The sequence below is a fragment of the Oryzias melastigma genome, linkage group LG1 (genome assembly GCF_002922805.2).
Source record: "Oryzias melastigma strain HK-1 linkage group LG1, ASM292280v2, whole genome shotgun sequence".
Classification (NCBI taxonomy): domain Eukaryota; kingdom Metazoa; phylum Chordata; class Actinopteri; order Beloniformes; family Adrianichthyidae; genus Oryzias; species Oryzias melastigma.
In genome coordinates, this window is record NC_050512.1 from 22,441,312 (window position 1) to 22,466,832 (window position 25,521).

General features: G+C 39.9%; 1 protein-coding gene across 3 annotated transcripts; it reads right to left on the minus strand.

The window, feature by feature from the left end:
- Positions 1–6,946: 6,946 nt before the first annotated feature.
- sept3 (septin 3) lies at positions 6,947–20,036 on the minus strand. 3 transcript variants are annotated; one of them, XR_004948343.1, is made up of 11 exons: positions 19,883–20,036; positions 13,738–14,127; positions 13,533–13,661; positions 13,257–13,338; positions 13,042–13,179; positions 11,378–11,495; positions 9,217–9,312; positions 9,034–9,130; positions 8,896–8,947; positions 7,358–8,293; positions 6,947–7,284 (listed from the first exon to the last, which is right to left on the minus strand). XR_004948343.1 is itself a non-coding variant. In XM_036213274.1 (10 exons), the coding sequence occupies exons 1-10, from the start codon at positions 19,908–19,910 to the stop codon at positions 8,170–8,172; spliced, it is 1,254 nt and encodes a 417-aa protein (XP_036069167.1). In that variant the 5' UTR covers positions 19,911–20,036; the 3' UTR covers positions 6,947–8,169. The 3 variants fall into 3 exon arrangements, 2 of the variants coding, with proteins under 2 accessions (XP_036069167.1, XP_024145212.1); XM_036213274.1 differs by having other exon boundaries at positions 6,947–8,293; XM_024289444.1 differs by lacking the exon at positions 19,883–20,036 and adding an exon at positions 16,781–16,996 and having other exon boundaries at positions 6,947–8,293.
- Positions 20,037–25,521: the final 5,485 nt, after the last annotated feature.

A 25,521-nucleotide genomic window follows, 5' to 3' on the forward strand; every position in this document is an offset into this window, starting at 1 on the left:
GGCCCTACCCGCGCCGCCCACGTCTCCTCTGTTGCTCGACGTCTGTCCAAAAAGGTGTTCATACGCTTTACAGTACACTCCTGCTGCATCCTATAGAGTGATTTTTGTGCCATTATTCCAAGCCCAACACTCACTGTTTTGAGCATAAGTTGAGTGTACAGATGTCCAAAGATGAGTCCCTGATTGGTGCAACCTCGCCAAAGTTCAGATATTTGAACTCTGGGATTGCTGCACTGCCTAAATCCCATTGTAGTACCTCAGATCACATCTGTATCATTGGCCTAACATTGCAACTGGCCACTCCTGACGCGCAAATCGCAGGAAACAAACAGACACAGCTTTAGGTTTTTATTTATTTGGTGTTGCTTTGCAAAATCTTACAGTCGGTTTCACAGCCACGGGCTACCACCTGGTGCCACCCCTAACTCTAGAACTTGTCTGTGACATGCAACGTGTTAAGTGGCGAACTTAGCAGTTTGGGGGCCCCAGGCGAACAATGACATGGGGCCCTCTGCCCCTTCAAGCGGTTCTCCAGGGAAGGTTGAGCAGGCTCTGGCACTCATGTGGATTCTACTGATCTAGGATGTACTTCCTCCTCTGCTTTCATGGAGGATCTACCAGCCTCTACATGCCCAATGAAATTGCTCAGAACAGAAAGAACAGTGTACTCTTTTCAGCAAAAAGTGTAATGGCAACCAGAAATCATTTCCACTACTGTGACCAAGTTGCTCGTGACATTTTTTGCAAGTTTAGTGTCCCCGCTCACCTTCACTTGGAGCAGGGGACACAGCTGCAAAAACATGCTGCAGCAACAGCTCTGTGGGCTGTGAAGCATATAGAAGTTATAAACCACCGTGTACCTTTCAGCTGTTAATGGTCAAACTTTAACAGAGCATTGCAAAACTTTCTCAGTGTTCTTGCCTGTCACCGGTGAGAGGGTTTGGAGTTCCAGTGTGTTGCAGGTGACCACAATGCCCCAAATTATTGGTAAGACTGCCTGCAACAGCCTGAGCTTCCTTTACATTCCTTGTTTGGACAAGTCAGGAAACCCAATGGAGGGGTTGTTCATTAGAAAGCCAGAGAAGGACAGGTCTCAAATAAATAAAGATCAAGAAATTATGACTAAGACGTTCAGGAGACCTGGTTGAAGAAGATCCATTGGGTTGGACTGTAGTATTTGTGACCATAGAAAGACTTAAAGATTTGTGGATTGTAGAAAGGTTTGAAAGCTCTAGAAATGAGTGGTGTGGTTTATACTGTAATCCCTCAAAGTGATGCTTCAGAACCTAAAAAGGTCCATTGTACCCTTTTTGAATACCTTTTTGGAGGAACCGTCTCTTAGTCCATCTTTGGCAATAAGTTTCTTTACAGGAGGACTTGTTAGAAGGAGATCCGTTGAGGCTTGATGTCTTCTGTGGTCTTCTCATTGCATCCTACCAGCACATTCTCAAGCCTGTTTGGTGACATTTTGGATCTGTTCGTGGCTAGGACCCTAACGGTACGTTCACACTGAGATCGGGAACACGCATTCCAGTGACCACTTATAATAAAAAGTCTATGTAAACATACATGCGCATTTCAGGCTTCTGGGTCAAAAACTCTTGAGTTCACGTGCTGCTACAAACTTTTTATGCCTGTTTTTGGACAGTTCTATGTACAAAACGCGTGGTCATTGAAAGCACAATGAAAGTTAAACCAGTTGAACTTTGATCAATCAGGGATTCCAGTTTGGTGATGACGTTTGGATAATGTCTTTTCAAAACATGGACGTGGCAACCAGTTTATAATGAATCATGAAGGAGAAACTGATCATTTCTGTTTGTGCCTGGCTGGAGTTATAGGACACCAAGTGCAGAAGAAAAAGCGTGGAGTTGGACTTGCGTTCAAGTGGCTACTTTCCATGAAAAGTCCATGTAAACGCACATCAACACAAATTTTGGGCTTCTGCGTTCAGATATTTTTTACAATCTAGTGTCGCTGCACAAGTTTTTAAGTCCAGTCGCGGGCTCTACATAGGAAATGGCCGTTCATAGATCGTGCCCGGGAAGTTAAACCAGTTGAACTTCTTGACGCTACATTGCGACAACGCTAAACTGTGATCAGGGACTCGGATTTGTTAGTTAAACGTAGTTAGCATCCTTTTCAAAACAGAAGTGCCAACCATTGTAAACATGAACACTCAGAAGAAATTAATAATTGTCCTTTTTCTGCCCGGCCAGAATAATATGTCACCAAGTATTTCATATATCATAGCAGAGCTCTGAAATAGAACGCTTGGAGAAAGATTTGCTGGATTGCTTGAACTTTTTACACTGAGCCTCTATCAGTTGTAGGTGGAGGTTAGTAAAACCGAATATAGTGCGTTCTTGAATGCATCACACGTGGCCAGTGTGTAGGTACCTTAAGACTGTCTATAATACTCCGGGTTGTATTTTATACTCAGTACAAGTGGGTCCTTGCTTTCTATTCCCTGATGTCTCTTTGAAAATATGAATAACACATTTCTGTTAAAACTGTGTTTAATTTGCTGTGTCTGAATTCCTGTTTTGTACAACAAACACACAGCTGTCAGGTTTGCCGTGTGTTCAAGATGCTTCTCTTCGGAGTGCAGTCTAGTTTGAGAGCACATTCTGACTGCATTGGTGCTCCATGTCATCACACCACCACTGTTGCTGCCGCCGACCTGCTGGAACGACTCGAGCCACTCCCTAACACTTTTGGCGGTGTGCATCATCAGCAACTTCATCCTGCTCCAACCCATACCCTTTGGGTGTTTAATCATCCCTGAGCTAAGGCTTGCAGGCATATGGCTGGGTTGCTCCCAGTAAATTAGGACTTTATATAAGCAGGTGCTATCTTTCCCGTGGGCATTTGTGTGTGTGAGTGTTGATGTGTGGCTTTTATGAATTTTAATCGTGTTTTTGCACCTTCTGTCTGATGGAGCTGAGGCTTGTAGGAGCTGCTGGTGGTGCAATTTTCCAAGAATTAGCGTATTTTGTTACCCAGCTTTGCATTTACCCATTGGATAGACCATTAGGCAAAGGTAGGCGATTGCCTGGGCCGCCCAACACTCTGAGACCCTGAGCTGAAAATTTAATAAATGGGTTTAAAAGAAATTATAAGCCCATCAATATTTAACTCTATCATAAAAAACACCCCAAATCATATATCTGCTAAAAGACTGACCATGTGAAAGTGTTACGTCCTTCCCTGTCTATCTGCAGCAATGGAATATTTCAGTCAACAACAAGTTGGGAGACTTGCAAGTTAGCGAGTAGGGGCGGCATCGCCAGATTGGGAGGTTACCAGCCCAAATTTTAATTTGACTTTACAGGCAAAATTTGATTTAAGTGGGTGAACATCATTTGGGGGCAGTTCAGTGGTTTTTGGTTCCTTATTGAAACATGTTTCAACAAAAGGGCGTGTGACGGGGGAGGCAGGTGAAGTAGTGCCTCACCTGTCATCATGATATGTACACCAGTGACGTGTGGTGACATTCACAGCTGTTGAGGCACTGAAGTCATCAGTCAGATTTAAAACTAGAACCCTACAGAGTAACTTATTCACCATTTGATTGGCAACAGTTAAAATGTTGTTCAAGATTTAATTTCAACATTTTCTTCCGTTTACAAATTGTTGCACAAAAAAAAGACCAAAATAGACTTACTTTTATGTATAAATGAAGTCCATCAATAACCTGTTTGCAAAAGTCTTCCTTTTCTTTCTTCAGTTTTAAAAGACTATGTCAATGAATGTGCTAGTGAAATTCTTAAGTTTAGGGGCAGGGCTGACCCTGGGCTGCATGGGGCCCTAGGCAAAATTAGATTTTTGCCTTGCCCCCCCCCCCACCCCCCCCGCATGTATGCACACAAAAAATACCACTGTCCAAAAAAAAAGAAACACAGTAGCTGCCTGGAAAATGTTAAAAATAAGCATTAATTTATTTTAATTCTTGAGGATAAAATAATAACCACTTTAAAAATAATTTTTTTATAGCAACACAAGCCGGGATGCAAATCCCCCAATCAATGCATTTAACGGTAGCTGTGCTAACCACTGCCCCAACATCTGGCATGACTTTCCAGGCATGATGGATTCTAATGACTGGTGTCTCTAGTGTTTAAGATCTGCTAAAGGTTTGAAGATTTCTGTTGTTAATGCTTTTAAAAAGAGAGGAAAAAACTAGCATGCCAGTTAAATTCTTCTTTTCCAGTATTTATCTCATTTCCAAGCATTTCCATGTTGCAGAAAGCAATTGAATGTAAAACAGAAAATCTCTGCTTTGAGTCCGCTTTTTCCTCCTCTTCGTTCCTTTTTTGACATCAAAGCTGTCCCTGAGCTCCGCCTACCTTTGACACCGGCTGCATCAGGCAAGGAAGGGCACAGCACCAGGCAAAATTATTTATTATATCAAACTTTTGAGTTATTATAATTTATCTTTTTAATTATTATCCTTCTTTAAAAAAAAAAAAAAAAGAAAAAAAACATTGTACACAAAATGAGTGGTTTGTGAAGATCCCTTAGGCGGCCGCCTAGGTCGTCTATGCCCAGGGCCAGCCCTTTTTTAGGGGTTTAGTAACGTAATCCCCTATTAAGAAAGTGATGCTAAACAATATTAACGAATAACTGGATGGCTTCACTTGACTTGCTTCTACTAATTCTATCATTCTTTAGCTGTGGTGTCACATTATCTGGGCTCACCTGCGCCCTCTGCCACCTAGTGTATTTCTAAAGTGTATCTTTAGCGGATGAAACGACTAAATGAGTCACAAACTGGCACCATTGTAATCAGACAGTTGGTGAGAAGTAAGCAAATTTGGTGATTAATAAAAAAAAAAGAAACTTTTACGGCGATAAAAAGACCAAATTAGTGAAGTGCACGAGTCAGCTGCAGCTCCAATCAGTGTGTGCGGCACAAGGTAGGCAGGGGCTGCTGGTGCCTCACCTGCCACTGTTTCGTAAAAATTCATAAATTTGCTATTTTTTATTTTATAAAAAAGAAAGTTGATAACCCACACAGAAAAAGAATAGATATTTAGACATTGTTTGTTCAGAATGTAATGGTAGATTAATGATTTTTATACATTCTTGACATTTTTATTTCATGTCCTCTCTTTCTTTTTGATGGGTAGTAGTACTAGGATGTGAGTGATTAGTAAATTTTTGCATTCCATAAATTCGATTATGTTTCCAAGTAAAAATAATGTGCATAAAATATATTTCTTTGACATTTATTGTGATTTCAGCTTTTAAATGCTTGTCAAAGCATTGTATTGACTCTGATGGTGTCTAAAAACTTCTTCTAAATGAAGAAGTTATTTGATGTTTTAATCGAGGTAAGGATAAAAAAAAAAAAAAAAAAAAGACGATTTATACAATGGCTGAAAGGGCCTCAATGTTCGCCTGGGGCCCCCAAAATGCTACGTCCGGCACTGGATGTCTTCATGTGTAGAAGGTAAGCCTCCCGTATGCAGTCTGAATGGTTTTGTAACTCCCCTGGATTTTAATTTTTGCTTTTTAAGACTGTTGCTATAAAGCATTTGTCAGGTAAGATGTTTGGCTCAGGTTTGTGTGTCAGCCTGAACTTGTGTGCCCTCTAGTGGGGGAATAAGTTCCTGCCTGATCACAACACAAGTCACGGACATGCCTAAAAGGAAAGTATTGGTGTAGCTCACAGCTGCAGTCTGAACTCCTCACTGCACACTTAAAACACTTTTCTCAGACAGAGATGAACTTTTAAACATTTACTCTCTTGTTTAAACACTCAGAGCTGACTCTTTGACAGTTATCCCTGGAATATGAATGGCTCTAGCTCTGGAAGCCAACGTTTTTTTGCTTTAAAACACTTTTTTTTCAACAAGACCAAAGCTAAATTGCTTTCCTATCCCTCTTACTCCTCCTCCCTTTTGCTATAAATGTAGTGTCATTAGAGATGTCTGAAAGTGTTTTTTTAAGGAGGAACTGTAGGGATTTAGGGCTGGCTATTCCTCCACTGGGAGGTTGATCTGCATCACATCTGAAGCACAGATGTTTACATTTTCCCTTTTATAAAGTTAAAGTTATAAAACTAATGTTATGAGTGCTGGCAGCTACATGCTAATGTAGATGATCGTCTCGCACCCTCAGCTGTCCCCCAGATCCATCTGGGTGAAGCCCATATGCTGCACTATTCAAACAATGTAGTTGTAGAGTTAGATAAGCTAATTTTTCTTTAACAGTCCTGGTACATCACCCGTCCGTCTTGAGAGACGATCTCTCCTTCGTGCGGACATCTCTGAGGTTTCTCTTTTTTTTTTTTTTAGGAGCTTCTTCTTACCTAGAAGGAGGGTCAAAGGGCAGAGATGCCCCGTTTGGATTGATCTATTTAGTTTTTCAGTCAGCTGTTGTTTATATTTTATGACAGATTTTATGCTTTTGGACAATTACTGATATAAAGCTTGTTGAGACAACTGTGTTGTGTAATTGAGCAACATGAATATAGTTGGCCTAAAAGTAGCTGGGATAGGCTCACATTCACACCTAAGGAGCAAATTTAGAGGCATTAATTGACCTGTGAAACATGTTTTTTGGACTGAGAGAGGAAGCTGGAGTGCCTGGAGAAAACCCACGCATGCAGATATCCCAGAATGCAAAGGGAAAGTGCTGAGCCCAACGCCACTGTGAAGCTCTGAAAAATAAAAATGTAGTCTAAAATCATCAAAATATGTTACAAACTCTTAAAACAGAAACAATTGAGGAGGGAGTAAAAGTACTTAGAACCCTAAATGCACCTAGAAAAGGGAATTGCTTTTTAATTTCATTGTACGAGTGTGCAATGACAAGGAATTCCTATTCTATTCTTATAGATGATTAATTAGTTTTTCAGCATCAAACCATTTTTTTTCTGAAAAAAAAAATCTCAAAAATCCCCAACGATTCCTTTTTGCTAGCAATAATAAGAAACACATTCTAAAAACATGGACAACTGTTTTAATTGAACAAAGAATAAATTACAATGATAAGACACCAATGTACAAATAAACTCAGTGTAATACTGGAAATTCTTTAGATCGATCACAGCAACTTTGCAAAGAGTTGTCATGAAATAAACATCCTCAGGAGGCGGGGCTTAGATGCAGGGCTGAGCGATGTGCGGTGGCTACCGCGTTACCTTCTGGCACATCGGCTACCTGAAGTTAGGCCGACGCACAGGCGCTGTACGCAAACAGGCTGCACAGACACGAGCATGCACGCACAAACACGACAACGAGACGAGGCGTCGGCACGCTCTCCTCACATCTCAGCCTGCATGAGAACAACACAGGCACATCAGAACACCAAACAACACGAGCCACTCGTCCCAAAGATGATTGATTACCTTCCAAAAACTTAAGATTACTCTGTACTTTTGGTGTATTCCTCCTCAACTGGAATCAATTCCTGAAGAAAACCTGGTAAACATGTTTATAAGTGCGTAACTCTGCGGCTAAACGCAGAAGGATATGTTAGCCGCCACTGATGCAAGCTAATGTGGATGTGAGAAGAGGAGACTGACACTCCTCAACACTGGGGAATGCCGCCCCCAAGTGGCGACATGGGGGATTACACTCTAAAACAATCTGCAGGTTTAGTCGACTCCTTTAAAAATCTAAAGACTTTAGGTGTGTTTTCTGTCTCTTCACTCCCTAACTTTTAAATGAAAACTTTTTAAAATCAAGATAAAGACACAAAATGTGATTAATCTATTCATGGATGATCTCTAATTTTGCTTTGTGATTTATAATTCTAAATCCACAAAACAATTTTCGAAATTGTTAACTGTCATTTTCTTTAAATGCACATTTTTTTATAGGTGGCTGTTAAAAACCAGAATTTAAAGCAGAACTGCTTCATATTTATTACCAGACAAAATTTCAGATGAATCCAACCATTGTTTTAGGCTCTAAGCTTGCTTTAACCTCCTCAATAGGAAAGGATAAGGTGCTGGCAGTGGATCAAATGCTCGTTTTGTGATGGCACTAGCAGAAAACTAAAAAGATCTGATATGTGAGATGAAGGTCACACGATGGGGAATGTGAAGGGCGGGACACTAAATGACGTCATAGGTTAAGGTTGCTCCACACATGCAGCGACGCTGAGGTGACGTTTATGCTTCAGTGAGCTCCATCGACGGCTGAGCTGCTCGCTTCACTACAGGTTGCTCTCTTGGGTGTCACAGATGGGGTGCAGGCCTCCGTTCTCGTTCAGTCTCTTGGCACGGTACGTTTCGTAGTGAATGTTATGGGTGACTTCCTTCAGATCCTGGAGGTGAGACCTGAGAAGGAGCGAGAGAACAGAGAGAGCGCTGATTTATTAAACTTGGTCTAAGACATGATGACCCAACAAGTGCCGTTTCACTTCACATTTTGGGTAATAAATCCTAAATACAGGACAACTTCAAATAAAAAAATGCAACTAAAATTAACAATATGGTGTTGTGTTTGAAATATGTTCAGATTATTTTATTGATAATAAACAATTACCTAAAAACATCTTGTTAAATTTTCGTCTTTTGCTTATTTTATCCCAAATAAAATAACCTAGACTAGAAATTAGACTCTCTGCAACATATTTTGAGTTTTTGCTGTGTAAAAGTCCCAATTGTTGTCAGATACCAACTTCTTTCAAACTAAAGAACAAACTTGAGGAGATCCAAACAGAATAACTTTGCATTTTTAACTATGTTGAAATTATCAAATGGTGAATAGAAGAAGTACAGACTCAACGTACATTATTAACGTCACGTAACGTAACATACATTACGTACGTAACAAAGCTTTTTTCCACTTTATGAATTTACAAAAAAAAGTGTTTCTATATTCAAAGATTAATAAAAGTTTTGAGAAAATTAGATTAAAAAAACACTAGAACTCTCACCTGATCAGGAAGTCTCTCAGTTGAGCAAACTCACAGTGGTTTGGATTTTCAACTGAAGAACAAAGGAAACACAAACTTGTTTGTGACTGACCGACACATAAAACTGGTTAGAAACAACCTCACAGCAACAACACTCACCTTCTACGATTCCCCAGGCCGTCTTCCTCCCCAGAACTCGTTTTCCATTCACTTGATATTCTTTGTCGCTCCCCACCACGGCGAAGGGCATGGCCTCCTGTGGACAGACGGTATTCAGCGCAGGAGAACACCCCCCCCACCCCGTCTGAGGATGGGGGACAAAAGACCGGACCTGGGACTTACTCTGATCTTGTCGTTGTCGCTCTTGTCCTCCATATCGTCATCAAACTCTTTCTGCGGGTAAAACTCGATGCCGTTCGTCTCCAGCTCCTTCCTGACCTGCAGTCAAAACCACAGAAGATGAAGCTCCTCCTCTCATAAGCAGCTTTTTTAAATCAATGCAGCCTTTGAAATATATTAGTGTAAAAAAAAAACAGAAAGTCATATTGTAAAATAAAGTTAAATAAAAACACTAAAAAAATAAAAACTCACCAAAAAAGAAACAAGATTATTGAATAGCAGGAGCTCAAAACGTCAAATTCTCCTAATGCTGCATTTACAAGGAGCATGATGCGCGACAGGGTCGTTGAGTTATGGCGTTTATCGTATTTTTATTGAGACAATAATAACAAAAAACTCCACTTTAGTTATTTTCTAATTCTGAAGGAAGTTAATTTGTGTTGAAAAAAATACCTAATGAATGAGGATTTATGTAAAGACTAAATATAATCAATCTTTTTGCCCTGAAACATAATTGAAGCTTGGAGTGTTAAAATGGTTTTCTATGGGAGGGAAAAAATTAGGTCAATTTTCCTTTATGGAGATTTTTCAACTCAGAAATGACTTCTATCTACAAATCAACAACTTTGTTTCATTGAATCTTTAAGTCTGCCTAAAAAAAATCTACTGATATTTTTATACTATTTGAAACTATAATTCTTGTAGTAGCATTTTATTTTGAAAATAGATTTTCAGAAACCGGAATCCCAACCTCAGCCCTGTTCGGACCGGTCCGTGAAAATAATTTAAACTGATCTAGTGAACCCAGACACGGTGAGGTGCTGCCGGTATGGAAAGAAAATTGTATCAGCCCAATTTGAGCGTGCGAAATTCCTGTAAATTGTATTTTGCTATTTTTTTATTTTTTTTTATTTTTGTGCTTATGCACAAAATGTATTATGTGAGTAACAAATCAAGAATTACAAGCACACACATTGTGGTGATCGTATTTTCTCTCCGTACACCGGGGCTCTATAGAGTTCTCCAAAACATATAAACCCAAAATCAACATTATCCATGTTTTCCATCATCTGGCAGCGAATGCAGACCAAAACGTTGGTGGTAGCTCCTCCCACATGTAGCAAAGACGCCATGGACATTTTAGGCCAGGTGCCGAGCAGTAAATTTGACACGCATCAAAAGAGAGGCGGCAGACGCCAATTTGACGTGCAAACTTGATCCAATTTGATCCAATTTGCACGTCAAATTGGCGTCTGCCGCCTCTCCACAAATCGGTGTGAATGCAGCGTTAGAACCCTCTAGTATCTCAGAATAAAGAGATCCTATCTGTGAATTCACTGCTGTCGCATTTAAGCTCCTCCTGATGAGTTTCCCCAAACAGAATACTGGAGGAACCAGAACCGTGGAAGGTCAGAGCTTTGTTTTGATGTTTATAATCATACATAAATGGGGAGAAAATAGTTTTTCCAGCAAAAGTTTTGTTGAAATCCTGTCACAGCATCTGACAGAACAGAGTTCAGACAGAGTGAGCACTCAGCTGACCCAATTTAAGGTCAAAAGAAAGTAAACTCTGAAAACAAAGGAGAATGTTGGTGATAAATACTGAATGATTTCATTCATTCTCATTCTCTGAGCCTCCGTTCTGCAGTCAGTTGTTCAAACTAACCTGTATTTGCACAGGAGCTACAAACTCAAATATTTAACCGATTCTTTCTCAAACCATTACGTTTGACTGCAGAACATCCAGTGACCCAGACTTTAACCTGTTACTGTCCATATGTTTTTTAAATTTTCCACTGTAGAGTGCTGGAGCCTATCCTTGCTAGCGTTAGGCCAATCTGTGGCAGGGCTACAGTAAATTCATAAACTGATTTTAATTGATCCTTTTTCGTGCATCAAAATTTCAAAATAAGAGTTGTGATTAATTTGTTAAAATTTTGGGGTTTTACCTTTCACAATAAAAGTTTAAGATTTTCTGTTGATACATTTTATTTTTTTAAATATGTTAATTGTTTTGTTGTTGTTTCACTAACCCATGAAAGGTGGCATATGAAAACATTTCCTTTGATATTTAAAGGATAATTGGCTTAAAAAAGAAATAAAAGAAAAACAATGAAAACCACAGATTTGCTTTACTTTAAAAACATCCTGTAGGAGAACTCACTCGCTGTTTGAACTCCTGCTTCTCCTCCACAGTCATCGTGTCCGACTTGGCGATAACAGGAATGATGTTGACGGAGTGACTCAGCCGTTTCATGAACTCCAAGTCCAGCTGCCGGAGCCTGAAACACAGATCATATCGGCATATATCACTATGTGATACATATCGGGACCGAGCTTCAGTCAAAATGATGGAGAAGATACAAACATAATCAATATAAATCAGGTTTAGAATAAATTACAAAAAGGGTTTATATAAATATACTCCTTGTGTGCCAGAGGATCAATAACCCCATGTTGTGACAGTAAAATCTGTCCAACACAAGAGGCTCTCAGCTCGTACCTGCTTGCCAAGCTGCTGGACAGGACAAGCATGTAAAATAAATAAATAAATAAATAAATATTTTTTGTTGTGGAAATCAGACTTTACTGTTAAAAAAATATTATTTAAAATACTTAAAGAAACGTAGCATGTATTTGCTTGATCAAAAGCAACTTGCATGTAAGATACAGTTGCCGTGCTTCTTGTTTTGATTATTTAATAAAATGTATTTTACAATTATATACATGAAAGGTGTGTTAATATTCAGATAAAGCTTTTTCAAAGTCATAGCTGAAAAAAATGGAGTTTAGCTAATGTATTAGAAAAAAATCCTGATGTTTTCAGCTAATTTGTTATCTACTGAAGTTTTTCTAGGATAATTACGAATTTAGCTTCTATTTTAGCAACATGCTAACATTTTTGACTTATTTAGTTTACTGAGGAATTTGAGGCTAATATGGAGTTCAGCTAAGAATTAAACAACAAGCTAGCTTTTTGGGTAATTTGGCCTCTAATTAGTTTTTTATGCTAATTTGGAGTTTAGCTAAAATTTTAGCAATATATGCTAACATTTTTGGCTAATTTGTTATCTTTTGGAGTTTTTATGCTAATTTAGAGTTTAGCTTTTCTTTTAGTAACATGCTAACATTTTTTATTTATTTAGTTTACTGAGGAATTTGAGGCTAATATGGAGTTCAACTAGGAATTAAACAACAAGCTAGCTTTTGGGGGTAATTTGGCCTCTAATGAGTTTTTCTTATGCTAATTTGGAGTTTAGCTAATATTTTAGCAATATATGCTAACATTTTTGGCTAATTTGTTATCTTTTGGAGTTTTTATGCTAATTTAGAGTTTAGCTTTTCTTTTAGCAACATGCTAACATTTTTGGTTGATTTAATTTACTGAGGAATTTTATGCTAATTTGGAGTTCTGCTAATAATTAAGCAACAAGCTAGCTTTTTTGCTAATTTGGCCTCTACTAAAGGTCAAAGGTAAAGATACGGTTCCTTCTAGGTTTTAACCAGTAGAAAACGAGACCGAATGGCTCTTTTACTGTTAAAAGTTGCCGACCCCTGGACTACAGCCACATGGCGAAGCTTCTCCAAATGTCCAAACTTGTGGGGTTACTTCCTGGTTCAAAGGTCGGGCTTAGCTCCGTACATGTTCCCACCCAGAACATCTCAGTCACAGTAATTCTGATTTATAGAGGCTGTTAGAGAATATGAAGGACTTGCATCCATTTACTCATCAAAGACAGCTGTCAGCAGCAGATAACTGGGAGGAGCTTATTGGAGGGAAACGCTGAAAACATGGAGTTCAAAGACGACCTGGTTGTGTTCACTCACGTGTGTCCAGTGGGGGAAATGAAGTAGAGGCAGCAGTGCACTCTGGTGTCGGGGATGCGCTTCTTTCGGGTGATGTTGACCTCCTCTTTCAGGAACTTCTCGTACTGCTCGTTGATGTACTTAGAGATGGGCTCCCAGCTGCAGGTACAGGAGTTTTATGCACGGTGGGATAAGCAAGCATGTGGTGAGATGAAGCTTTCAACACTAAAACCCACCAGTTGTCATTATTGATCTGATCTCCAAAGCCTGGAGTGTCCACGATGGTCAGCTTCATCTTCACACCACCCTCCTCGATCACTGGGAACGAAACACAGGTTTATAAAAAGTGAGCCACTCAGATAAATAAATACAAAAATATGCCAGTTTTAGGAGATGCATCTTCAAAAGAGTCTTTTAAAACAAGCGATTGTCATCTGAGTGGATCTTTTAAAAAATGTTTTAGTCTGAATAAGTCGTTTTGAAATAAAAAAATAGTTTGGACTTTCACGTACCATGAGAGACGGACTTGATGTCCACAGTTTTGGGGATCTTCTCGTCCCGAGCCCATCCTGCACTCTTCCTGCTAACCTGGGATTTGAATAAGGTGTTCACCAGAGTGGACTTCCCGAGGCCGCTGTGGCCTGAGGGGAGGAACCAGAAGAAAGATCAGGTGTGAAGCTCCCGTCTCTGTGGTCAAAGGAGCTTTCTGTGACTCACCAACAACCATGATGTTGAAGTCAAAGCCTGTCTTCATGGTTTTCTTCCTCATCTGCTCGATGATGGTGTCGATGCCAATGTATCCCAGCAGGGTGGACCCTCCCCCTGAGCTCTGGGAGCCTCCGTGGCCATGACCTCCGGTGTGGGGGGCGGGGTGACCTCCACCGTGGGGAGCGGGGTGACCTAAAACATGACTGCCGCCGTGACTCGGGCCGTGGCTTCCGATGGGAACCGGAATGGCACTTGGAGGGGGAGCGGAGGTGCCGCCGCCCCCGAAACCTGGAGCTTGAGGCGGGAAGGGGCTGGATGGAGATGGAATGCCCACATTGGGGGGTTTGGCTGGAACAGCTGGTTTGGGTCTAACTTCTGGGGGAACTATGTCTGACATGTCTGCGGAGGAGCAAAACGACAGGAGTAAGTGACAGTGGCTATAAGGAGAAGTAGGTCAGAGGAGCAGCAGAGGCTTGTTGCTCCACTTCTCCTACATTGATGAAATGGGTTCTAGCAGCAGACAAACTGCAAATTAATTCATTTGTGATCACCTTTTTATGGTTGTGATTTTATTTGATTTAAAGATGTAAAGAGGCTTCTTTAAAAAATGAATAAACACAGTCATCTGCATATTTATTATTTGAAACAATAGAGTTTACAATCTGATCCAGAGGGAGCTTGTTAAATAGCAAAGGTCTAAGAATCAAACCCTGTGGGACTCCAAAGCCTCGTTTCCAATGAGCGGTCCATTATGGAGTAGTACGTTGTGGTCCAGGTAATTCTAGCGATTAAAACTCGCTTCCACTGAGCGGTTTGTTTTCACGTGGTGTAAACCGCTAGCATTTCATTATGTCATCGTGGTGCGATAACTTTTTCTTGCTTTACTTTTTGTACATCGTCTATAACAGGAATTTTATGTCGTTTGAAAGAAGATTGCGGTTGGCTAAGAAGAATACTGCTGTTGGAAACGTTAGGCTTCAGCAACCGCATGACCCCCAAAAGGGCTTAAAGTCCCACTCCCATCATCCTTTGTTCCATTTTTAATGGTATTTTGATTATGATTATGTCATTTTTAGCCACATTTTAAAAACTAAGACATAGTTTCTGCAGAGCGTCTGCCGTTCATTAGAGATTTGCCTCTGAGTTGTGGGTTGAGCAACCCGCCCCCTTTCCCCTCTCCACTGGTGAGAGCTCGGAGGAGGAAGTTTGTGGCATATTTTCTGTCACAAATTAGCTCTTTTTCCAAACGACATTTTTTGGTCTGCTCCACATTCACAACAATTTGAAAAAAGAAATACTAAGAAATGCATTTTAAGCTTAAATTCTTCACATATGTTTGAAAAATGCCACAAAAAACACGTGGCAAACACCAAAAAACACCACTTACAATTTTTAAGCGGGATTGAAAACAGAGACAAATTGAGCATTATTTTATATAATTTTATCTTTTTTATAAAGATAAACAGCATAGTAGTTTTTTAAATGTTTATGATTCAAAATCTAACAGAAAAAGTAAAATTTTGTCATTTTTGTCAACATGGAAACTGATTTTAAAAGGTAAGGTGAGCTCAGGTGAATTTCAGAATGGATACAAACAAAAAACTCAATGACATCATTATTAAAACGTTGCTATTTATTTGATATTTAGCAACCAGTTTCTCTCTACAACTTTGGTAAGTAACTGAAGCTCACATTATTAAGCATCTTATGAAACTCTGGACAGGACACCATTAGAGATCCATGTTTGACGCAGATGGATAAAGATTACAGTGATAACAGTCTATAATCTAAAAGACGAGGTTGGAGTGGATCGCACCAGATTGTTTTGGATTTAGATGGGTATGATAAAAGTGAAAACAGAGTTGTTAGAAATAGTCACCGTTGTGATGTTTGCTCAAAGTTAATGAAATGATTTCACTTGTAGCTTGGTCACAAGATGAGCGAGGATTTCTAAGATTTGTAGAAATCTTGTGCTGCTGAACCCTCCAAGATGGAGATATTTTTAAAGTTAAATTCCAATCGCCTTTTGAAGCGTTTCCAGTGGTCTTTATTATTCCGTTTTAACTAAAAAAAAAAAGAACATTGTTTTCTAGTTTCTGTAGGAGAAATTAGAAATTAAAGTTAATTAAAATTAATTAGAAATTCGCCTTCCAGAGTTGTGGGTGGGACTGATGGCACGGGGTAAGCCTTCACTCATTTCCCATCATCTGTTTGTTTACCCTCTCTCCCACTGGCTTACAGCCCCTCACAATCCAAATTTAAAACTAGTAGTGCAGTACAATTTGGAGAGCAGTACAGGAGCTATCAGTCGTACAGTTTAGAACCAGATGCCAGCTCGGACAAGGACAACAAAGACGTACATGAATCTGTCAACAAGATGCATCAGAATGGAGCGGAGCATCACAGCTACAAGATTTTTACAATTGGAATTTATCACAGCTCCTGATTTACAACAATTTAGACAAAGATAAAAAAATAGAAAAGTAATTTTCTTAATGTCGTGTGTCGTAATGTTCTTCAGTCGTGAGAAAAATGCAACAAAAGGTGAGTGGATCTTTAAAGAAAAGTAATATACATAACATCAATAATTAAAAATAAAATAATGAAAGCTAATAATTGAAATCTTTTTAAAGAAAAGTTCCAAAAACAGAACATTTTTTTAGGATTATTATTTATAGATTGTTTTAATCATGTATTTCATCTCAAGTGAGGCTTTCAGGGCAGATGGCTGCAGAGGGACGGCAGGAGGCAGGCAGGCCAATGTCGCTGTGCGGACGCTCATCATGCGGTTCTGAATGCCCACTAACTCTCAGCTGGGGGGTTTTGTCCCCCCAGTAGAGAGAACTCCCTCCCTCACGCCTCCTGTTCACCGTCTCATCCCCTTTAAATTAAAAGCATGCACGCGCTGCCATGTCTGTTGAGGCGTCTCTACGATATCCTCCATTCAAAATTCAACGCTGGCTCCATCATCGACCTCATTGTTACGGTCTCCAGTCAGGGATGCGGTTAGCATAGCAGCTAACCCGCAGCGGCGCGGCGGCGTCACACTCACCGCTCCGTGAGTCCTCTCCCCGCGGCCGTCGGGCTCCTCTCGGCGCTGCTGGTGCTCCGGTGACTCGCTAACGGGCCCAAAGCAAACGGATAACGGGAGGAGGCACGGTCATGTGACGGCTAACGGTAATGTTTCTTTCCTTCCCGCGAGCCGACAATGTCCTCCCCACCCCTTGCCCCCCACCGGACTGTTGCCAGGGCAACACGAGGAGAGGGAGTGGGGAGATGCAGAGCACATGCGCAGTAGAACTCTCGCCTCAGAGCCAATTTTTTTTAACATTCTGGATTCAGACTATCCTGATTCATTGAGCTATTTATAGATTTGAACTGGTTATATTGATTGCAGTTAAACTTTTACACGATAAATAAAATATTTAGCTTGTAATTAAGGTAAAATGCAGGAATAAAAGATAAAATGTTGCTTAAAAAAGGCAATACTTGCAACCTTCAAAAGTAAAAATGCCATTTGTATACTTTTGTTCCCTATTAAAACCTATTAGGAGCCACAAAGTCTTATTTTGACCTGAATACTACTTTGGATTCATTCATTTTTAAGACAAATGTTCATTAATTGGTTAATTGATAATTTTATACCACAAATAAAAACAAAAATATCAAGAGAAACTAGTCATTTTTAAAAATGTTTTTTTTTAATTTACTTTTGACGGATGCTCGGTTGACTTCCTTTCAAAATAAAAGACTTTCGGTGCCAAATGGAATCATCCCACTGCAGCTAATGTGTCCTCCATTTTCCTACTTATACCTTAACATAAACATGACTATATTGGTTTTTAATCTGATAAATAAAAAATATACAAATATATTTATCAGCAACTCCCTTCAGGATAGATTCTATACATTGTTCTGCAGCAAAAGATAATATGCGTTTTAAACTAATTAAATATTAGTATTTGAAATCTGTGTATTCTGGAGGAAGCGTAGAGTGAACAAGGCCTATTGATGTAAGCACGGCTGTAAAAATCTTTACATAGTTTATCTTACTTTTTGGAGCACCTCAGTCATACATGTATATAAATCTAAATTAAACCAATGCAATTCAAGTAACCCTTACTTTTAAAAGTTATTAATATTTTAATTTACTTGAGTCATCGAGCTCAAGCTGAAGAGAGACTCAATTATCAGTCTTCCCGACAAGAATTGTGTTAAAAAAAAATATATCAAAACCATTGAGTGTGACGTATTAAAAAAAAAATCTGTACAGCAGACTTTGAACAGATGAAAAATGAGCGGTGGCTGCGTAAAAAATGTCAGTTGTAAATTGCATTGATTCTTATGAGGAGATCCTACAGTAGTGTTATTTTCCAAAACTTGAGTAATCGTAGACACACAGACAAGTTTCAGGATCTGTGTTTATACACTCAGATTACAGGTCTGTTTTCTAACCCATTGATAGGATATTTTGTACAGATATTCTGGATAAAATGGTCAAATGGTAAATGATAGGGCCGAAAAGATTCATTTTAGTAATTCGATTCATATCATAATTTGCGGTTTGCTCGAGTCATAGTCACTTTGATCCAAATCGATCAGATTTACAGAACGATTCAGGACATTTTTAGCCAAAACTTCAACCAGTGTGACTCAGAAATAAAAACCTGGTACTGAACAGAGCAGGTGAAGTTCTCTAGATTCCTTGTATTTTTTGCAAGATGATCAAACACAAATAAATATGTATACAAACTAGTGCTGTCTAATTTGGTATTCTTGACACGTTGTTGTTTTTTTTTTTTTGGTCATTTGAATTGTAAAGCACAATGGTAACTTTTGGAGGTCGTATAGAACCTTCCTGATCCATAGAAGAAGAAAACCGACACAAATTTAGGTTTCACAGTAGGACAATCACCTGAACTAGCACCTGAAATGGAATCATCTAGGTGTGTTGGTGTCTGTCGATTAATATCACTTTGAAACAATTTTATAATGGTATAGGTCAATTTGATTAACAACTTGCCTCAGACATGTTGATCTCGTCGGATTGGAAGAATAGAAATTGATTAACCGTTGAACCTCTAGTCAATGACTTTTGTTAACATTTCATAGATAGAGTTTTAATTGATTCCAGAATGGAAATTGATTTGTTTCTTTAGCTCAAAAAACAAGATAATATTAAAAGAAAACAAACAACAGATTATATTAGAAAATAGATATTTAGTACTTACAGCACTATTTCTAAGTGAGGCGTCTGAATTGCCTGAAAAATTATATATTTGTATAAAAATGTGAGAACAGAAGTCACTATTTTACCATAATGGCTGCGATTACACACTGGACACATTTGTCTTTGTGTCTCTTTCATTTATAATGTTGAAAACTTGCTATAAAAAGGGAATTGATTTATCGAACAAAGAGATTAAATCCCAGGATTGAGGCTGAATATCCAGGATCATAATTTTAGTGACAGACATCCTCATGAGGAGTTAGAAGATAGAGGCAGTATGCATAAGCTTCTCAAACAAAACGAGATTAATATTAATATTTTTATATTTAAATGTAGTTATTTACTTATGCATTTTCTTCCAAAAAATATTATTATACAATATAATTTATGTAGAGTTAACTTTTTTATGCATTTTGTTTATTTTCCATTTCTGTGCATCACTATATTTTGTTTTCCAAGAGGTTTTCCTTCAATGTTTCCATGACAACCAAGACTCCAGCAATGCCACAAACATTTTGCAGGCAACAGCAAAAAAAAGCTCAATGATATTTTGTGACTGACTTAAAAACTCTTATAAACTGGGTGAATGGTTTTGGAAATGTTTCTGTGGATCAGTCTTCTTTCCCTCAGAGTTCCTGTCTTTTTCTTTACCTCTCCGTCCTTTTCTGCATTTTTTGGAGGACTTTCAGTGCTTCTTCTGTCTTCCTGCTCCCCTGACTTTGTCAGAGCCCGCTAACCAAAGCTGTCACATCTCTGCTCAGCGCATCTGTTACCCTGCTGATAAGAAGTAGTCCCCTGTTATCCGTCATGACCACCCCCTGCTCTGAGCTCCCTCCCCCGGGGACAGAAAATATGTTAAACTCCTTCATCTTGATGAATGTGTTGACTTTGCCCAGTTTAAGTGGTCCGGCTGCTCGTACTCACCCACATACACCGAGCCCGGGTGGAACATGGTGACATAGTAGGGGTCCTCAGAATCCTCGTGGAAAAGGACTTTCCCTGTGAAGGTCTGCTGAGGTGCTGCCCCCTCCTCTGGGTTCTGGTACGTTCTGTGCAGGTCGGAGACTCTCTTTGAGCTGGGGCTGTTTGTGATCAGTGGGCAGTGCCCCACAGACGGGGGCCAGGGATGTTCTGGTGGTTTTGCTGGCACAGCGTGGAGGTCAGGTGGTTGTGAAATGCCTGTTTGGTTCAGATGTGGGACTCGAACCTCTTTGTGGCTTTTGCGTAATGCCGGATACAGATCCGGGTTCGGTGGAAGGCCGGGCTGTAGAGACCCAGAATGAGGAGCTGATAGACCCGGCGTGAGTGGACACAGAGGAGCCTCAGGTCTCTGATCGATGTCTCTTGACTGGCAGTTAAACCCCTTTGAGACACAGTCCGACCAGCTTTCTGTCCTCTTTGTATCCATCTGAGGAGACCGGCTCTTTGACATTAACCTGCGATTCTGTGGAGGTTTGATGTCTTCAAGTGAATCCAGTTGTCCAGAGAACTTCCATGGGATCGATGGAGTGACATTTTCTTGCTGATGTTGACCTGATGGAGTCACTGCATCCACTATTGTGGACTCCAGTCGTCTGCTTCCTGATCCGCTGAAACTTGGAGGAGGCTCAGAGGAGAAGGACTTCTCAGGATTCACCGATCCCCTCACAGAAAACACCTGATCTTCGGATCGATGTGTATATCTATAATCTCCTCTCTGAGATTCTTGTTGTTGCTGTTGGATCTTCGACTTTGCTTCGACAAACCTGACTGGACGATCTTTTGCTGTATTTTCTGGTTCGTTCATTCCAACTTTGCAGGGATTTTGAGAAGTGCTTGATCGACGGGACTCAGTCCGATGAACTCTCAATCGAGAGTGAGTAAAGTCCATCAAAGCTGTTTGGTCAAGAACCTCATGTTTTCCTTCATCCCAAGGCTGATTTCTACTGTTGGAGATGAAAATCGACTGAGCCCTTCTTTCTTTAGTAGTGGGAGAACATTGCTCTCTGCTTCCACCGTCAGGACATCGAGAGCTTTGAGATGGACTTCTCCTGGAAGTTGGGACAGTCAAGGTTGGAGATAGTCTCGGTTTTGGCTGCGGAAGGTTCAACGTTGCATAAAAATTGTTTTGTGAACTGGTGGAATGAGAAGAATCCGATGGTTTTGATTTCAGAATGCTGGTGTTGGGGTTTGCAGGGAGGCGTGGAGAGCAGCGAGTTTCAGATTGGATCTTGTGGACGGTTGGATCTCCTTGTCCATTTTCCCTCTTCTGTCTGACTTCCCTCATCCACGACTGACGAGGCGTCTTGTTAGAAACTAAATCAAATGATCTAAATTGTGAAAAATCTGATCAGTTTAGCACCAACTTTTAAATAAAATTTGGATCAAAACTCAGACTTACTCATCGGGTGCTGGAGACTTTCTGAACATGAGTCCCTTCTCATTGAATGATGGGATGTGAATGGCTTTCTTCTTGATCACAGGTGAAGACAGAGGAGGCAACAAACCAACCTTTGGATGCTCATTTGTTTGTCTGCGGGAGGCAGACGGGTCTGCGAGCAGAGGTGTCAAACGGTGAAAAACACTCATTCTGTTTGGCAGCAGCTGGAAGCGAAGAGGTGAGAAGAAACCATTAAAAATAGGAAAACGAGAAGGAAAAAACGTCACAGTTATCCTGATCGGACACTTGAAAAGAAGTAAAATGTTTTCTCTAACAGCAGTGTGGTCTAATTATCAATCTCTATTTTTACTTTATAAATAAAATGTTCTCTCTAGCTGTTAACATATATCAAAAGAAAATAGCAACATTTCCAAAAATCCACAAGAAAATGTTAACTTAATACAAAAAAAGTCCAACCTGATGCGATGCCTCGGTTGTTTTCAAGTGAGTAAACAAGAATGTGAAGCCGAGCAGTAGGAAGCTGCAGGCCCACACACTGCCATTCCCTCCATTCCTTCTGCACTGAGGCTTCACTGTCTCGCTCCCACTCCAGGAACTCAGGGTTCACAGGACTCTGAATGCGGTCAGAGCCGTCTGTCTGAGCCCGGCTCCACGGCGAGTAGGGAGAAGAAACTTTTAACCCTCATTGGATCAGTTTGTCAAGATCACTGAGAAACTTCTTCTCCAGGAGAAGATTTTAAGTATTTCTGAGCTAAACATTTGTCTTCACACTGGGCCACCTGATGGATTTTTGAAGCTCCATTGACATAGAAACTGGAGAAATAGTAAAATATTATCATTCTTTGATCTGTGAGAATTTGTCTGGAGCTGGTGGTGTGGGATCCAACATGCAAGAGACCAGGCTTAGTGCCAGAAACTCAAACATTGAGGTGTTTATGTGAAGCAAGGCTTGCTTCTTTCATACTGATATTTATGAGTCCAGTAGATGTCCTACTAAAAACAAATGAAACACCAAGGAGCATTGAACTTAAGTGAACCAATTGAATCAAAGGCTTCAATGAAGCTTCATCTACCCATCACTACCCACTAGAACTAATGAAACTTCAAGAAGCATTACACTTGACTGAACCAAGTGAATCAAAGGCTTCAATGCTTCACAAAGCTTCATTTTCCAATCACTACAAACATTAAGTGAATAATCTTGATGACCCCTATGGAGCAACAAAACTGGTGGCAAATTCGGTGGGCTGACAAGGAAAAACTGAACCCCAGAATCTTAATTACAATACAACTCGAGACAGCTGTGGATGATTAGCAACCTAAACCTGGTGTGACTAACAGAGGGAAAACCACAAACAGAACATGACCAAAACCAAAAACTTAAAAAAAAAAAAAACTAAGTGCTCAATCTGGTTCCAATGACTATAAATGAAATGGGTGCTGTGAATATATTTTAAGCATCAGTGCTTCAAAGTTCCTGACAGAATAAATGAACAAACAAGCAAAGAAGTTAACATCATTTTCAAATAAATAAAGCTACTTCTATAATATTAATAGCTCTTCCTGCCAGGATTAAATCTAAAATTCTCTGGATTTTCTCAAGCGTTCTGGATCGTGTTGGATTATTTATTATATCATATTGTGACCATTGACTGTATATCAGAACTGGACTGAGTGAGTACGTCCATAGAAAATGGGTTACTTCCAGCTCCAATAAAAGGAAGTTGCCCTTTTTTACGACACAGATATAAACAGAAATGGTCAGTAAGGAGTTATTGGTCTGAGTTGATCTGACTTAACATTTCAACTTCTTTTGCCAATCAGGAGTGAGCTTGTTGGAATTCTACACCCCTGCTACTTGAAAATAGAAACAAAGGTTTCAAAAGTTAGAAATATCATGTTTAAAAAAAGGTTTCAGAGCAAGAATGGTTGTTCGGACAAATATAAAGACTGAGTAATAGCTGTTTATTTCTCTGTAGAAGTCTATAGGATTTTGTCTTATTGGAACCAGCTTCCTGTTTCAATGGTTGTAGCATAAAGTACCGTGTAGTGCAACATCCTGTCATGATGTTACATATGATACACCATTGTATTACATTAAACTGCTATATTAAGATACTGAGCTTTATTTGTACATAAACACATTAGTACATAAGAACATTAGTCTGTATCATATCTCACATTTCTGTATTTTGATATTTTTCCACACAGTAATGTGTTGTATGCTTCATGCATTTGATTATAATGTCTCTTATGGTTGATGGGGTAATCACCAGTATGTAATCATAAATAACTTAAGAGCCACTTACTCAGTTGTATCACAACATTTGGTATTATTGCATCAAACTATGTTTATTGCACTATATATATGGATTGTGTTGTGTTGCATCACACTGTTATATTAGAATGTATTGCATCCTGCCTGTGATTCCCACTTAAAAGGAGGATTCATGCTTGACGTTTCTTATTTATTTATCCTATTTGTTTGGATTCTGGAATATTTGACTTCAAACATCCATGTATGAGGACAACGCAAAGAAGTGTGTTTCTGTCTGTGGGGTGGGGCTGTAATGCATCAAAATGAGCAAAAAGGATATACAAAATAATAATAAGTATAATAATTTAAACTGAAATTTGAAATGAGAAGCCTAATTGGACAATGTGAGGACATTCATGACTTTGTTTTTGCACTTTGACCCTTTTTTTCTTTCATTAGTTTACGTTTATGTGAATATGTTGTAAATTTCTGACATTTATGGACTACTTTATAACATTTTTTTTAGTATTTTATTTATCGTGGAGTAAAAGGAAATCAATCAATCAATCAATCAAATAGAGGACTCCAACATGAAGGATTATGAGAAAAGAGAAAAAGGTTCTGTGAAATGATGGATAATAATCATTTATGCATTAAAAAATGAAACAAAATTGAAGTTAGTAAAGTTTTTATTTTTATTTTTGCATGAACCAAAGGAAAACAGAGCACATTCTTACACAACCAAAGTTTCTTTATTATGCTTTGATGGAAAAACAATGAGCATCTCAGAAATCTGAGATTATCTTGGCATCTTCTGATAACTGCTTCTGTTTATTTATTTATTTAAGTTACACCATTTTTACACAGCAGCACCATGCTGACATCGAGGGGATGTCCGCACTCTCATCACTATGATTAAATGCACAAAAAGTGATTGTCAAACTACAAAAAGTACTGAAAAGTTGGCAGCGGTTTCTGATGGCATGAGAGAAGAGATTGATGTCCTCCGTTCTCCTCTTCTTCCACGTTCCTCCTCTTCGTTTCACATCTGTTTCAGAATCTTCTTTTATTACAGAGAAAAGCAGGAATGATACATAATATGACCAGACAGTCTTTGTCCTTTCAGGTTTTTGGCCCCACGTCCCCCGGAGGTGGGGCCGGCACCCCTGTCCAGATGGTTTGCTGCTCGCCCCCCGATCATATCAGGGCATTGCTATCGTCATCTCTGCAGTTCACGCTGGCCACTAGCGGGTGATGCCGGATTGTTTTGTTACTCCATTTGTGGGCATCCTGCAGCCCAGGCTCGAGGAAGTACAGACACGCTCCGAAGCCGGCCAGAACCAAAACGGACACCAGCAGGTAGAGGGGCACGAACCAGTCCAGGAACAACCAAGACATGGTGGCTGCTGTCAGGGAGGGCGACAGGAGCAGAGGATGGAGGGGAGAGGGTAATGAGGACAAAAGGAGATTTGGAGAGCAGTGCGTGAGCATCCCCTCAACATTTTCCACAAACATCCCCAGACAGTCTGCAGAACCCCTTCATGAAGGCTTTCAACCTCCTGCTGTCATGAGGACCGGAGCCTCATCAGCATCTGCATGCCTGAAATTCACTCAGTTTGCCTCAAAGTGGCCAAAATGAGCAGAAACAGGTACTTTCTAAGAATAGTGTGTGAACTGTATCGGGCTTACCTGTGGATGTCAGTCGGTGCTCCGGCGTCTGGCGGGGACGGTTCGTGATGAAGAGCGGAGCTCCCGACTCCTAACAACCATGGGATCAGATCGGGGCGCCTGCAGCTCCTGCCGTCCGTCACATGAGAGCCGCAGAAATCACAGGTGCTCTCTGAGAGGCGCCAGAGACTGGAGCTGCATACGGCTTCATCCTCCAGCACCCAGCTCTGACGTCCGGAGGAGGGGTGGGGGTTGCCA

Coding starts and splice junctions, on each gene's coding strand:
- sept3 (XM_036213274.1), bottom strand. CDS start 19,910: ATGTTCCACCCGGGCTCGGTGTATGTGG. Junction 13,180..13,256: donor CAGATCAATAATGACAACTG/GTGGGTTTTAGT, acceptor CTGTACCTGCAG/CTGGGAGCCCATCTCTAAGT. Junction 9,131..9,216: donor GCGACAACGACAAGATCAGA/GTAAGTCCCAGG, acceptor GTCTGTCCACAG/GAGGCCATGCCCTTCGCCGT.